General features: G+C 47.4%; 1 protein-coding gene across 1 annotated transcript in view; it reads left to right on the top strand.

Moving 5' to 3' along the window:
* Window positions 1–15,061, top strand: part of DONSON (DNA replication fork stabilization factor DONSON) — a 108,730-nt gene that overhangs the window by 20,074 nt on the left and 73,595 nt on the right. The window contains exon 2 of the mRNA XM_086935340.1: window positions 11,984–12,061. Within this exon, the coding sequence (XP_086791466.1) occupies window positions 11,984–12,061 (78 nt within the window). The remainder of the gene's footprint in view (window positions 1–11,983; window positions 12,062–15,061) is intronic.

The raw sequence follows: 15,061 nt of genomic DNA, 5'->3' as shown, positions 1-15,061 counted from the left end.
ATCCCGGAAATAGAAAATCGGGTCCTCCCACCCCCATGAAGGAAACACAGAAATAGCAGCAGTACGTAGCCTCAAATGCAGTATAAGCAAACTAGAGAAAACCAAGCTCCCCACCCCCCAAACCCCTGAACAACCCCCCACCCTGCACCCCTGCGAAGAACCAAAAAACCACCCCATTGCAGTGTGCCTGTCGCCCTACCCCAATAACCAGAACTATGAATGAAAAGGAAACACACCCCCGGAGGAGAAGTCCCGGGCCCCCCCGCCAGCCCAGGGTCACAGTTTTAAAAGTCATCGACCCAAAAAAGAAAAATAGAAAATGACGTAACACGATACAATGTCACATATGCCGGTGCCTCTACTCCTCCTGATCCCGCCGGCCTCCCTCGGCGCCACCAGCGTTTTCATCATTGTCTCTCGGCGTGGATAGCGTGTCCAACCAGTCACTAGCCACCTCAGGCATATCGAAGAAGAGCACCCATTCATTGTGTTCGATTCGTAGACGAGCAGGGAAAAGCCTAGCATACTTCATGCCCAGATCCCGTAGCCTACCCTTCACCCCGGAGAACGCCAGTCTCTGTTTCTGCACCAGGGGAGTGAAATTGGGATAAAAGTTAACGGAGGTGTTCTCAAACCTGGTGGCACCATTGGTCCTCGATGCCTGCAAAATGGTGTCTGTCTCTATAGTTGAAGAGCCGCACGATGATGGGCCGCGGGGCCGTCCCCTGTGTCAGTCTGCCGCCCGGAATCCTATGGGCGTGCTCCACGGCAAAAAGTTTGCTCAGGCCTTTAGGGGCTAGATGATTAACGATCAAATCTTCCACAAGAAGGTCCGTCGATTGATCTGTCGACGTCTCCGGAACTCCTATAATGCGAATGTTGTTTCGCCTAGCACGACCTTCAAAATCCTCGAGGCGGCGGGCGAACCGTTCGCCGGAGGATCGAAGGGCGCGAACCTCGGTCTGGCGCTCGGACACATCCGAAGTGAGACTGGCAGTCTTAATGTCTAATGACTTCGCTCTCTCGTTGGTTTGGCCCAGATCTGCCCTGATTAGGCCCACATCCACTGCCATGGTGTCAATCTTGGCCGCCAAGGTCTCATATTGTTGGCCCATCGATGACTGTATGCTGGCGATAGCTCCCATAATGTCACGAAGAGTCGGTTCCTCCGTTTCCTGGGCACCACCACTCATGCCCTCCGAGATTTTCCCAGTCCCACTCGGCGAACCCGTGCTCCGAGCAAATCTGTCCATGATGGAAGCCTGGGTTCCGCCACCACGAGTTGTAGATTTGACAGACCGCTTGTCTCCTTCCGACCGAGCCGCCATGGTGGATAAACTGCCCCACCGGGGCTTCCGAGATCTGGTATAAATGGCTCCCTAGAAGGAAAGCTCCACAAGGTGTTGAAACAAGGGGCACCGTGGGGGTCAGACAGCTATGGCAGCCAGCAGGCTCGAGATCTGCTATCTCGAATCCTCGCGACCATGGAGGAACGAAACCGAAAGTAGGTCCCGGGCATCCGAGTTCGCCGCAAGCCGTTGTTGTTCAATTACTTTCGGGGCGCGCCCAATACCCAAGGTACGGGATGAGCCACGATGTAGGCCTTTGGGCACCAGAGGGAGCAAGTTGGGCATCCAGCGACCAAATCAAATTCTGAAAAGGGTCTTCCAGATCAGGAGAGTCGCGGCAAAAAGAACCCGTCGTCAAAACCAGGATTAGTGCCAGGATAGTCTGTGGAGGCAGCGAGGGTCTCGGGAGCTCACAGCTCACACGACCATCTTGGATGCGCGCTAAGCTCCTCCTCTTATACCACTTTCTTAGTATATGGTTCGGGACTCCCCTAGGGCTAAACGTATACTGTGCTAATTTACTGTGCTAAATAAGTATACTGTATGTACTTTTGCCTCTAGCCTCATAAAGAGACTAGAGGGGTGTGTTTTTAAATTAAATACATATATTTTATATATATACCTGGTGTGGTTCTCTTTTCATTTGGTCATTGACGAGATTATAGACTAGTAAAACACGCTGCTTTACATTTCTTCAAGACTTAGCCTGGAGGCTGATCTCCACTGCTACCACTAGGATAGCTTTCTATATAGGTTGTCTTTAAACCTACCATCAATAAGGGTCGTTTGGACTCGTGCAAGGTGCCCACTAGAATAGTGGACAGCATATGCCAGGCCAACTTATCACAGGCATGATGCTTGCTTGGACATCGCCTGAAAAGTCCATTGACCGCAACCAGGTGTGATGCGAAAGTGCCGCTGTAGAGCTTATTGCTCTGCCTAGCAAGTCCTTGGTTCCCAACCTACGCCTGATGGTGAACTTCAATGCATCTCTGCTATCAAGCATAGCTTGCATAAGGCTCCCAGAAGCTTCTTCCAGAACTAAGGAAAGCGTCTGCACCACCAAATTCCACAAGGCATGGGACTAGCGGCTAAAAACATATGCTTTGTTCTTCGACCGCAATGTCAGACTGGATGAGAAGATCCTCTTCCCAAAAATCTCCAATCTCTTGTACTACTTGTCCCGGTGCGTTGTAGGGAATGCACGTAGGTAAGCCTTGGCTGTTGAGGCCTGCTCCACCAGACTCTCAGGGGTCGGGTTCCTGGTAAGGAATACTGGATCTACTGGTGCAAGACGATGGCGACTGGCACAGTGGAAGTTGACTGGGACCCCTGAACAGAGTTTAGACCAAACCTCCAATAAAACATATATGAGGGTTTTGTTAAATCGGAGCAGAGGTCCAACACTTGTGTGCCCTTGCTGATTTTTCTATTTTGAAACATTAGTCTTAACTTTCACTGCTGGAAACTTCTGGGGCCGCCTCCTCCTCCTTCTCCTCCTCCTCCTCCTCCTCCTCATTCCTCTTTCTCCCTTCTGCCTTACATCTTACTCCATCCTTCTATCCCGAATCGCCATTGGGCACATCGACTGGCAGTTGGAGCAAGACTTTGAGTCATAACTCAACCTCCAAAACACAGACCAAGCGGGGATCAGTCACAGACATCTGTCTGTAGCATTTCACGCAAGATTTAAAACCCATATGTTTTGTTAGGGACATGTCCTAGCACACTAAAAGAATTTTGAAAAATACCTCGAGGAAAAAGTTGGCAAAAAAATGACCAAGATGGCTCTGGATCCGTGACTGTTGGTGTGGAAAGAAAATAATTGATGTAAGCACGCTAGGGAGGCGCATATATAAGCACTGCTCACGTCACATCAGCCTGGGATGCTGTTGATTCAGAGGTGTTGGCGCCACCAAATGGTATAAAGAAATACTACTCAAGATTTTCTGGATCCATGCTGACACCTGGGGAGTATTCTCAGATTAGGAATCTGAGTTTAGAATTCTCTTTTAGAATACATAATGTATCTTGTAACTCTTTCAAATTACAGATATGTAGTTGCAGATAATATAAAGAAACTAATTGTACTCCCTTGGGTGGGGATGGGATGTTTTCAGATGACTAGATGGCAGGCGTCTAACCTCCCGCCTCTGCATCTGTTCCCGCCTATCCTACAGTTATCGGCTCTGCTGGGGGTCATCGGCTCTAGATTTCGGCCCCACTATTGCGAGGGGTGACTGGAGACCTGAGCAGGTCTGGTCGATGACTCGCTTGATCCTGGCACCTTGCAGACAGAGTTGCAGCTACCCTTGCACTCTAGTCTGCCTATGGCCTGCATCTCTTCTGCTACTACAGTGGGCGTGGATGGACTGTTGCTTTTTGACGCCGCCTCAATTACCTGGGGCTGGTTGGATCAATTTCATGATCCTACTCCATCTGCCCAACGACTCCCGTGGGCAGCAGGAGTACCTCTGCCTCACAAAAAGAGGAGGAGATCCACACTTGAGGCGGCATCCTCCCTCTGCAAACCTCGTTCGTCATCTGCACTCATACTGCACAACTTCCCCAGTGACACTGGCACTTTAGTATTGGGCGCTCCAGTGCTGTGATAGTCGACTTCCCCGGATGTTACTCCACAAACTGCTAATGACTTGATCATATTTTGCTGGGGTAATGGGGGGAGGAGGGCCATGGAGCTTTAGCCCGCACTGCCTTTTGTGCCCTTCCCTCTTCCCCCTCCCTGCACACTGCCCCCTCGCTCGCACGCATTTATAGATCTTGCACCTGGTGCTCACTTGATAACTACGGTTGTTTGCATCTCTCTCTCCTGCTTTTGTTCCTTTGCCGCTGCCCCGTACAATGTTATTTAACTGTTACCAGATGTTTGGATGGAGGGTCAGTTGATCTCTACCCCCCCACAATTGTTTTCTTGGCTTACTCTCCTTTGCCACTTGCTGACTCTGGCTGGCTCCCTTTGTCTCTACCCTAGGCGATGCACCGCCTTCTTGAGGGCAAAATTCTAACCCACACTTGCGGAGTCCATGGCACACACTACTTTCCTCTGTCTGAGGGCAATGTATCGAGTGACTAAAATCTTATCACCTGGAATGTCAGGGGGATAAGGACTGCAGCCAAGCGCTATCCAATATACTGCTACATGAAACGCAGAGGGGTACCTATCGCCCTACGTCAGGAGTCCAACATGTCTGGGCATGAGCTTGGCAGACTACAGCGGTGTGGGTGACTTTGTTTCCACCTACTACTCTGCATTTGCCCGGAGAGCCCTGATTTGGGTCGGGGAAGTGGGGTTTAGTTTCAACCTCTCAATGTGGAATTCGATGTAGAAGGTAGATATGCGCTGGTAGAGGGCACCTTAGATGGGTGGCCCTTATTGCTAGGCAGCATCTATGCTCCCCGCATGGTACCAGTAGGCTTTCTAGATTTCTTGAGTGTTGGCCTTACTCGCTAGGATGTACTGGGTGGTGACGTAACTGTGTTCTGAACACCAGCTTAGACTGCTCCTTGCCACGGCAGCCCCATATAGCTAAAACGCGCTGCGCATCTGTCCCGCTGGCTCCAGGATTGGGCTCAGAAGGACATCTGGTGCAGGCATCACCTATTCTCCCACAAGTACTTCTTTTATTCTCCCTCTTATAATCTGTATGTGTGTCTTGACAGGCTTACCTGCTCAATTGCTCTCTGCAATACTTTCTTGTGACTAGATTACTTGGGTCAACTGTGTCCGATCGCAATCCCACGATGACGGGTCTTCGGATACCCTCTTTGCGCTTGCTGCTCTGCCCCCTTGAAGGCCAGGTGTTCTGTGGCCATCGAATGTGACGCCTCCAAAGCCACCGTTCGGGGCACTGCTATTGGCATGGTAGTAGTAGCTTGTAAAACCCTGGAGAGCGAGCTCCCACACTGCAAGGAGTCTGTGCTCCCCCCTCGTGTTTCCATGGAGTCGCTGACAGTCGTGTAGATGGACCCTCCTGACACTGTGTGCTCATCATGCTGGCCTCATTGATTACCTTAAATGCGTTAATTATGCTGCATGTAATCACACTGAAACTGATAAATCGGGCACTCTCCTTATGTGGCTGGACTGCACTACTCCGATCCTACTTGTGCCCTGTGCATGACACATATGCACCTACTCAAGTAGACATACTTGAGGACTTTACCTTGCATTATGCTAGGTGTACGGACTCAGCCCAGACCCTACGCTTGAGGTTATATTGGACTTTACTCCTTACCCTAGATCACGCCGGGTAAGTGCCATGCATTGGCTCTTCCCATTGCCTCTGTGGAGATTGTTAACATGCAACCAATAAAACCCAGGGGCTGGATGGTCTCCATCGAATTTTACCAGGCTAGAACATCTCTACAACGCGAAAATGACTGATTGTCACTCCGGGAGGCCATTCTCCTCTCCATCCCCAAAAGTGGCAAAGCTGCATCTGATATTTCTTAATAGTGCCCTTTAAGGATGCTTAATACTGACTATAAAATTCTCAGCACAATATTGGTGGAGTGTCTTCCCCTGGTCTGGTGCGCCAAAGGTAAGCCCGTCTACGCCCGTCCGCGCCTGGACCGCGCCCAGCGCCAGACCCCCTGCCCCTCGCGCTGCCCAGCCCTCCCGCATTACCTACGATGCCACCACCCTCCTAGCCCTTAACCCCGGTCGCGCCCCCAACTGCGTCCAAGCCGCCCCTGGACACACCCATGGACCTTTCTCTTGCTACTCCTGCAAATTCATCGGCACCGACAACATCTCCGCTACAACCACACCACAGATTCCCGACCCCAACCACCTACAGTGCATCCTTCTCAACACTCGATCGGTCCACAGACACGCCATTGACCTATGGAATCTACTAGACACCATCTCTCCAGACGTCGCCTTCCTAACAGAAACATGGATGAACGCTTCCTCTGCCCCAGACATCACCATTGCCATCCCTGAAGACTATAAGATCACACGCAAGGACCTCACCGGCCACACAGGAGGAGGAATCGCTATTGTCCATAAGAAATCAATCCGCATCTCAACCAGCTCTGACGCCAACCTCGCCAACTCCGAGCACCTTCACTTCCAAATCCACATCGACCCCAAGACCACACTCAGAGGCACCCTCCTCTACAGACCACCAGGACCCCGCGCAAAATTCAGTGAAGACATCACGGACTTCATCACCCCACACGCGCTCCCCTCCAAAGACTACATCCTTCTGGGAGACCTCAACTTTCACCTTGAAAAGATCAACGACCGCAACACCACCACCCTCTTAGACAACCTCGCCAACCTCGGACTCAAACAACTAGTCACTTCCCCCACCCACATCGCAGGTCACACACTCGACCCCATCTTCACCTCCAGCAATCATGTCTCCTTCAGCCACACTACGGATCTCCTCTGGACTGACCACAGCTGCGTTCACTTCACCTACAACAAACCAAAACCCACCAACCACCTCCAACCAACTCTGCTAAGAAACTGGAACAAAATCACCACGGACCAGATCTCCGCATCGCTCCTTCTAAACACCCCAGCCCTCTCTTCTAACCCAGACCAAGCCGCCGCCAACCTCACCCTATGGTTATCCAACACCGCCGACACCTTAGCACCACTGAAAAAACGTCAAAGCAAACCTGGCAACAAGAAGGCCTCATGGTTCAACGATGATCTTAAGAAGTCCAAGAAACTCTGCCGCTCCCTTGAAAAGGCCTGGAAAAAAGACCCAACCACTAGCACCAAGGACGCCTTCAAAAACGCCTCCCGCACTCACCACCAACTAATCCGAAAGGCCAAGAGAGCAGCATTCAAGGATCGACTTGACGACAACAACGCCCACAACAGCAAGGAACTTTTCAACATCGTCAAGGAATTTTCCAATCCCTCGGCCAACTCCAACGACATCACCCCCTCTCAAGCCCTCTGCGACTCCCTAGCCTCATTCTTCCACAACAAGATTGCAGACATCCACAACAGCTTCGACAACCAACCCGGAGACCAACCCACCCTACCATCTGTTGAACATTCTCCCCCCGTGAACACCCTTAACGACTGGAACCCAATCTCCACTGAGGACACAATCCGCCTGATGATGAATTCCATCCACTCAGGATCCCCCACAGACCCATGTCCTCACCACATCTTCAACAAAGCACACTCCGTCATAGCACCGCACCTCCGAGACGTCATCAACTGCTCCTTCAACTCCGCCACCTTCCCGGAAGACTGGAAACACGCTGAACTCACCGCCCTTCTGAAAAAACCCACAGCGGACCCCACCGAACTCAAAAATTACCACCCCATTTCGCTCCTTCCATTCCCGGCCAAGGTCATCGAGAAAGCCGTCAACAACCAGCTCGCCGCTTTCCTCGAAGCCAACAAATCCCTCGACTCCTCACAATCTGGCTTCCGAGCAAAACACAGCACTGAGACCGCCCTCATCGCAGCAACAGACGACATTCGAACTCTACTGGACAATGGAGACACAGTCGCCCTCATCCTCCTCGACCTCTCTGCAGCATTCGACACAGTCTGCCACAACACCCTTTTACAACGCCTCAATAACATCGGAATACAAGGAAAAGCACTTGAATGGATCACCTCGTTCCTCACCGGAAGAACCCAGAGAGTCCACCTCCCACCATTCAAGTCCGAGGCCACTGAAGTCATCTGTGGCGTACCACAAGGATCCTCACTCAGCCCCACCCTCTTCAACGTATACATGAGCCCCCTCGCGGCCATCGCCCGCCAACACAACCTCAACATCATCTCTTACGCGGATGACACTCAACTAATCCTTTCTCTCACCAATGACCCCAGCACCGCCAAAACTAACCTACACGAAGGAATGAAAGAAGTTGCCGAATGGATGAAACAAAGCCGTCTGAAACTGAACTCAGACAAAACAGAAGTCCTCATCTTAGGTACATCCCCCTCTGCATTGGACGACTCTTGGTGGCCGGAAGCCCTTGGAAAAGCACCCATCCCGACAGACCACGCACGGAACCTAGGCATCATCCTGGATTCTTCACTCTCAATGAACAGACAAGTCAGCGCCGTATCCTCGTCCTGCTTCAACATTCTCCGCATGCTCAAAAAAACGTTTCGCTGGATCCCCACCGAAACAAGGAAAACAGTCACCCATGCTCTGGTCACGAGCCGACTGGACTACGGAAACACCCTCTACGCAGGTACTACCGCTAAACTCCAGAAGAAACTTCAACGAATCCAAAACGCCTCAGCCAGGATCATATTAGACATCCCACGCAACGAACACATCTCTGGCCACCTGAAAGACCTCCACTGGCTACCCGTCAATAAGAGGATCACTTTCCGACTGCTAACCCACGCACACAAATCACTCTACGACATCGGACCAGAATGCCTCAACTCACGACTGTCCTTCTACACCCCCTCCCGCCAACTACGTTCTTCCAGCCAAGCCCTCGCCACTGTACCTCGCATCAACAAGACCACCATGGGAGGCAGATCCTTCTCATACCTGGCGGCTAAAACATGGAACTCACTCCCCGCTGACCTTCGCCTTACCCAGAACCACCTAGCATTCAGAAAGCAACTTAAAACATGGATATTTGACAAGTAATCCTCCTCCCCTTTCTAAGCGCCTTGAGACCCTCTGGGTATGTAGTGCGCTATATAAATTCTCTGACTTGACTTGACTTGACTTGGTCTCTGGCCTCATATATGCCAAACTGTATGTCTGATATTGGCCGCACTCATTTTCTTCTGGAGCACTAAACAGGGGTGTTCGCTATGTACACGCGAACGTCAACGGAGATTCTCCTTGGTGATTGTGTCCATGTCATCTCTGTAGACGTGTGCGACATTCTACTCTACGTTTTGGATGTGCAAGTCGATTTGTCGACCATCATGACCACTTTCACCAAGTTTGCACAGGTGCATGTCTTCTGCTGAGCTGGCAGAAGTACTGCCTCTTCTCCCTGCGCCCTACTATGGAAAAAGCTAGAATTAATTTGAGGTGCAGACGCTTATAATGGCAACCTCAAACGTTCTGTTATTTGGAAATCCAGATTTATCATGAGGAGTGGGTTGGTAATCTTGGTAGGGCAGTGACCAGTGTATGCAACTAGATCGCTTTCTGGCAACCCTCTGTGTTTGGCAGAGTAACACTCTTTAAAATAATGTTGGTGTCTGCTGTACTATTTTGCTAACCTGTCCCTTGCTCCCCCATCCCTCTATATTCCACACCTTCAATTTCCTTTTTGGTGACCCCCCTCTGGAGGGATGGCTGCCAAAGAGTGACCTTACTCAAGTTGTTCACGCCCACAATGGACTTGGCACCCCTAACTGCGAACACTATTATTTAGCCTCACAACTCCAGTGGGTGTGCGGATGGTTTGCAGGGCGCCATATGGATGACACCGCCTCAGCCTCCCCAACTTGTAGTCTAAACCAAGTCCTTTGACTATTTCATTCTACTCAGACTAGGCCCCCTGCGGCTCCTCGCATCCTCTGGGTTGCCTTTTTATGGTATAGATGACGCCTGAGGGATACTAACATGTATGTTAAGTAGAGCTTAACATACATAGTTTTTTTAACATATTTAAAACGGCAAACCTCTAATATAACAACGGCCCCTGGAATTTATGTCCTCACACTCACCAGGATTTTGGCGGGAGCAGGGGCAAGGATCAGTCCAATGAACAGTGAAGCTGGAAGCACCCCAAACACCACTGCTGCTGAGCCACTGGATAATGCTTGCCGAACTGACCCGACAGTTAAACAGCACACAACTGTAGGACGTTCTTCAGTCGTCTTAGTCCTCGGCTGTTCCTCTGCAGAGCTTCCCGAGTTGCTGGTGCCTTCTGTTGCCAGCGACCCTCAGATTGGCACACGGGGGCATTTAGACCTTGGGCGAATTTTTATTTATTTATTTATTTTATTTTTTAATTTATTTATTTTTTTTAGGACGAGGTTCCTATACCTTGTATATTAGCTGCTCGTTGTGGGATCCTAAGTGCCAGTTCCTGGCACACCATGCTGTGCTCTGGGCACTGCGTGCTAAATCTCATGGAACGACCACTGAACTCTCAATCTTTCTCCTATAATACCTTCACACACTGTGAACTGGCAGTCGCCTTATTACTTGGCTGTCCTGGGCACTGTAAGACCTCACACAGGCCCGCCTTGCGAGCCTGGATTACAACTAGGTTTATCAAACAGATCACCCCCTGACCAGGAATTGGACAGAATCTTTGCCTACCCCGTGACAATATCTCTTAATTCCCAGTTCAAGCTTACGCATTCTTTACGCTTTCCAGGGCCTACCTAACCTCAGAAAGAATCGGTGGATACTTTGCTGGTGCTTGCCCTCGTTGCCTCACACAAGATGCTGACCTTTGTCGCATGTTTTGGACATGCCCATTGCCTGCGCATCATTATACAACTGTCTCATCACGCCTCACAAGTGACTGATTTAATCCCTCTCCATACATGGGAGTTGTGCACCTTGAGCTTTTTGCCACAACCTGCAAAATGGTGAGTTGAGGCACACTTCCTACATCTTTCCATGCTCCTGTTGCGGCGCACCTTATCACTCCGCTGGAAGGCTGCTGAGCCTCGTGAGTCCGGTGGCGTGTAGACTCTCGACCCTGGCTTAGGCTGAGAGCACCGTCCTTTGCACGGAGATGGCCAGGGAACTTCGACAATATCCCATCATGAGTGGGACTCTCTCCTATTGTATTTCCGGGAGTTTTCCCCCATGCGGTTATCCCTGCTGTACTTTGCCCTGGATTCTGGCCCTTCACTGCCTCGTTTCGCAACTTAATGCAACCTCTTTGACTGCGTACAGCATTGCCACACTCTTGTGCTTCACACACCTTCCACCCCCTACGTTGCCACCACACTTCACCAGCCTATCTCTGCCTCTTTCATTTCCTTCTCCATGAAAAGCCTTTAGTAGGCTGACCTGTTGATACCTGGCCTTCCACCCTCCTATAATTCCCTCTACTTTCCCGCCCTTCTTGGTTTGGCCTATGACCCTATTAAGCCTACTACCTCTGTTACTTCTCTGAAAGATATGATTGTCTTTGTTGCTGTTATTATTGCATTCTATTAACGATATAAAGCTTTAAAAAACAAATTTGGGATTGTGCTCACCCATCCATTGCCTTTGTTCAGGGGCTATTGAAAAATAAAATCCTAAAGCGATGTTTTTTTTTTGGTTTTTTTTTTACTTCGACTGTTTCCTAAAACCCTCCCATCAAATGAGTCTTTCTGAGTCTACACTCCAGAGTCAGTTGATGAAAGCCCCACAATGTTGTGCAACTGCAAAATGGATGACCGCTTATAAGCTAACTTGGAGGAAACTGTGAAGGTGAAAACTAGATTAGATGCAAAATGGCCCACAACCTATTAGTGACCAGTTCCAGATTGTCCTCATTTGGTGTTTTAATGGCCATACAGGAACAGTTGATTGCAACAAGTTCCATGCTTTTGGTATGTATTTTGGAAACCATGCATGTCGGGTCTCATGAGCCGGGCCCGTTACTCACAGAAGTATGAGCTCTCTGAATTATTCATCTTGATTTCATGTATTGTACATGAAGATAAACTTACTGTATTCTTCTTTGTATAGTTGTCGGACTGTGTTGACGACAATGCTGTTTTGGAAGATATCTTTTCAAGAACCTCAGTTGCTGCTCCAGTCCTGAAGGTAATCTCCATTTATTTGTATTTTATGCTTAGATTAAAACAAATACACTTTGGCTTTGTATGGTTACGATGCAAAACGTGAAGCTGCCATCCATGTTTTTTTAATCGTATGTTGAGAAGAGCCTTGTACTTTTGTTTCAGTAGGCGGTCATGCTGTAGGCGGTCATGCTGTAGGCGGTCATGCTGTAGTGACACCAAAATTACCTGGACCATTCTGCTTATGTTCTTGATCTGATTCTTCATAGTTTTCATCATGAAACACACACTGACAAAACCGATTAGGGTAGCTTTGTTTAGAGCATGCACACATAGACACAAAAGTTGATCACAACATCCAAACGGAAATGGGCACCGCATTGGACAGATATCTCTACCACACAAGCACAATTTATAATGGCTCATGTCGGTGTGAGACCATAAGCAGTTTTTGTCCAGAACTCATTTGTATATTGGGAGTTGTAAAGCTCCTACTTTTAGTGCTATTCAAAAAACAAGTCTCGGAATGGCAAAAGAACTGACTGGAGTGGTCACATAATGTTGGCTACTTATCGGTCATGCCTTGCACCAGTGCCAGCACACACATGTTCTTTAGCCTATTTACATTTTGCTGGAATCATTGTGTCTTAACACATTAAATCTCTGGAATGCGATACTAGCGATTCTTGTTGCCATTAAGCTCTGTTTATTATGTATGCAAGCTGTTAAAGGAAATCCCTGCCTCAAATGATTTCTGTGAATTACATTTCTACACTTGCTATGAAAACAGCAGACACCACATGAGCATGTTTCAAGTTCTAAACTTCATACCTCAAGTGCAAATAATTTTAGCTCAATCAGTTGCAAAGCTACCTCTTTCTGCATCCAATGCTTTTTTTATCTAATCTCCAAAAAGCTTTATATGAATGGCACAGTTGTTTTCATGAAGGTAAACCAAAAAGTAACAAAGGGATATTTTCCAATGTTGCATCAAAAGGTGACTGGCTAAATTATTTTATTAATAATTTCAATATTGTTTGTTTCTCCCAGAAAGGAAAATCGATCTTGTCACTTGTGATTAACATTCTTATGTGTATCATTTATTTCCTGCGGCTGTTCTCTAATTCGATATCAAATTTATTTCATAGTAGTTAAAATAAGTAACACGATTAGGATTACAAAAGGTAAAATGTCTGATGCAAAAAGTGAAGTTTATTATAATACAATCCATAATGGCACACTCTCCTTTATGAAACTTAAGCCAATTGAGAATGTAATTTTACTGTAATCCAAATGCTGACCCTCCTCTTATAGATGGATAAATGTATTGAAAAGACTTCAACATAAATTCTTACCCAAAAGCCTGAAGTAATTGTAATTTCTATATATAATCGTATTGTAACCCTAATGTTAACTCTAATCTTCTATTTAATTATCTGCATTAACCAGAGTTTGGGTGTTATTTAATAGGATATTAAGTAATTTTAGTATAACCCACCTGTTGTACTACATTTTCTAATAATTATACAACTACTGTCATCCTTTAATTAAATGTAATTTGGTAGTATTCCAGGAACCATTATGACCGGTTATGCTTAGATTGCTTTCCTGATATTGTGGGTGAAAAGATGATTCAACTCACTGAATGCAGAAGAAATAAAGACTATGTAATGGGGTGAAATAAATATCAGACATCTGAATCCCACGTTTTTTTTAACATCTTACAGTTTGCTCTGCTTTCTACTTGGACACCTTCCAGCTTCTTTATGATTGCACTGAATGTTTCTAATATCTTGCACATTAAACCACATTTTGCTACCTTTACATATTCTCCTTGCAGACTCTAGGTATTTCACTCAGGGCAAGTACTAACTCCTTATACACTTATGTTTCAGCATTTCTCGGGCTCTAACTTGCTGTTCCACTGTTTGCCATAATTTTGTAAATGGGGATGGCGCGACCAAAGGTATATATTTTAAGTAGAAGAATCTGGACTATTCGTAACTCTTACATGTCTATATAAGTTGGGCTAAATCTGTGTATATCTCTGTGCATAAAGCTCTTCAACATTCTTCCATACACCCACAAGTGTCTCTTCCTTACAGCGCAAGTGTCTCTTCCATAGGGACTGTAGCTTCGAGAAACATCATTAGTTTAAATCATAATTGTAAATCTTATTCCTGAGCAGCAGATGTTTGAAATCTGCTGGAGTCTGTTTTGTTTTCAAAATGGCACACTTGCAACATTGAGACTGGCGTAGTTAGAAGGCTAAATAAGATTTTAACACGTTTAGAATGTAGTTGAGTGTTCACTGCTTACACCTGTGTAAAGGCAATGGAATAGTGGGTAGTTGGCCTGTGCCACATATCCCTCGTCATACCCCATAATCTTCTAAAAGTAGTTGTACCTGCTTTGTGTCCAGTGTGAATGAAGAAGACTGTCTTTAAAGGTTTAAGTGGATCTTCACTTCATGCAGACTCCTTGCCCTGCTGCTTTTAGACCTTGAAATGCTCAAGCTAGCAAGAAGGTTAGTCTTGTGTTTTTCTGTGTGGCTCCTATGTTCTCCTTGGATCCCCTGTTACCCATTCATAGATCATCAGAAACGTTGGTTGCATCTATGACAACTTATTTAGACATCCTTTTTCAGCAAGTGCACCTTTAACTCAACAGTTGATATGGTCTGTATTGACAAGATCCGCTTTAAGCAAACACAGATCAACCAAACTAGAACCAATAAGCAACATCTTTGAAAAAACAGTGAGCTGAGGAGACCTGTAAATATACCATTGTGCACAGCGAAAATGAACTGGAAATGTTTCTTTGCAAGGTTCCTTGTACTCTCACACAACCTTTACTCGGCATATGTTTCAGCTTTTAGAAGAGAACATAGTTTCCTTAAGTTGGGAGATGCAATTTTCAAATTGTAAGCATCTTAATGGAAACTTTAAGCACACCCAGTTGGAAGGTAAAGAAACATAATCTGAAGCTCATTTCTCCTCTGGGCCATGCTATAAATCTGTAGCAC

The sequence above is a fragment of the Lissotriton vulgaris genome, chromosome 8, assembly GCF_964263255.1.
Source record: "Lissotriton vulgaris chromosome 8, aLisVul1.2, whole genome shotgun sequence".
Taxonomy (NCBI): Eukaryota; Metazoa; Chordata; class Amphibia; order Caudata; family Salamandridae; genus Lissotriton; species Lissotriton vulgaris.
The sequence above is the reverse complement of the archived record's forward strand: the minus strand, read 5'-3'. Positions and strand labels throughout refer to the sequence as shown.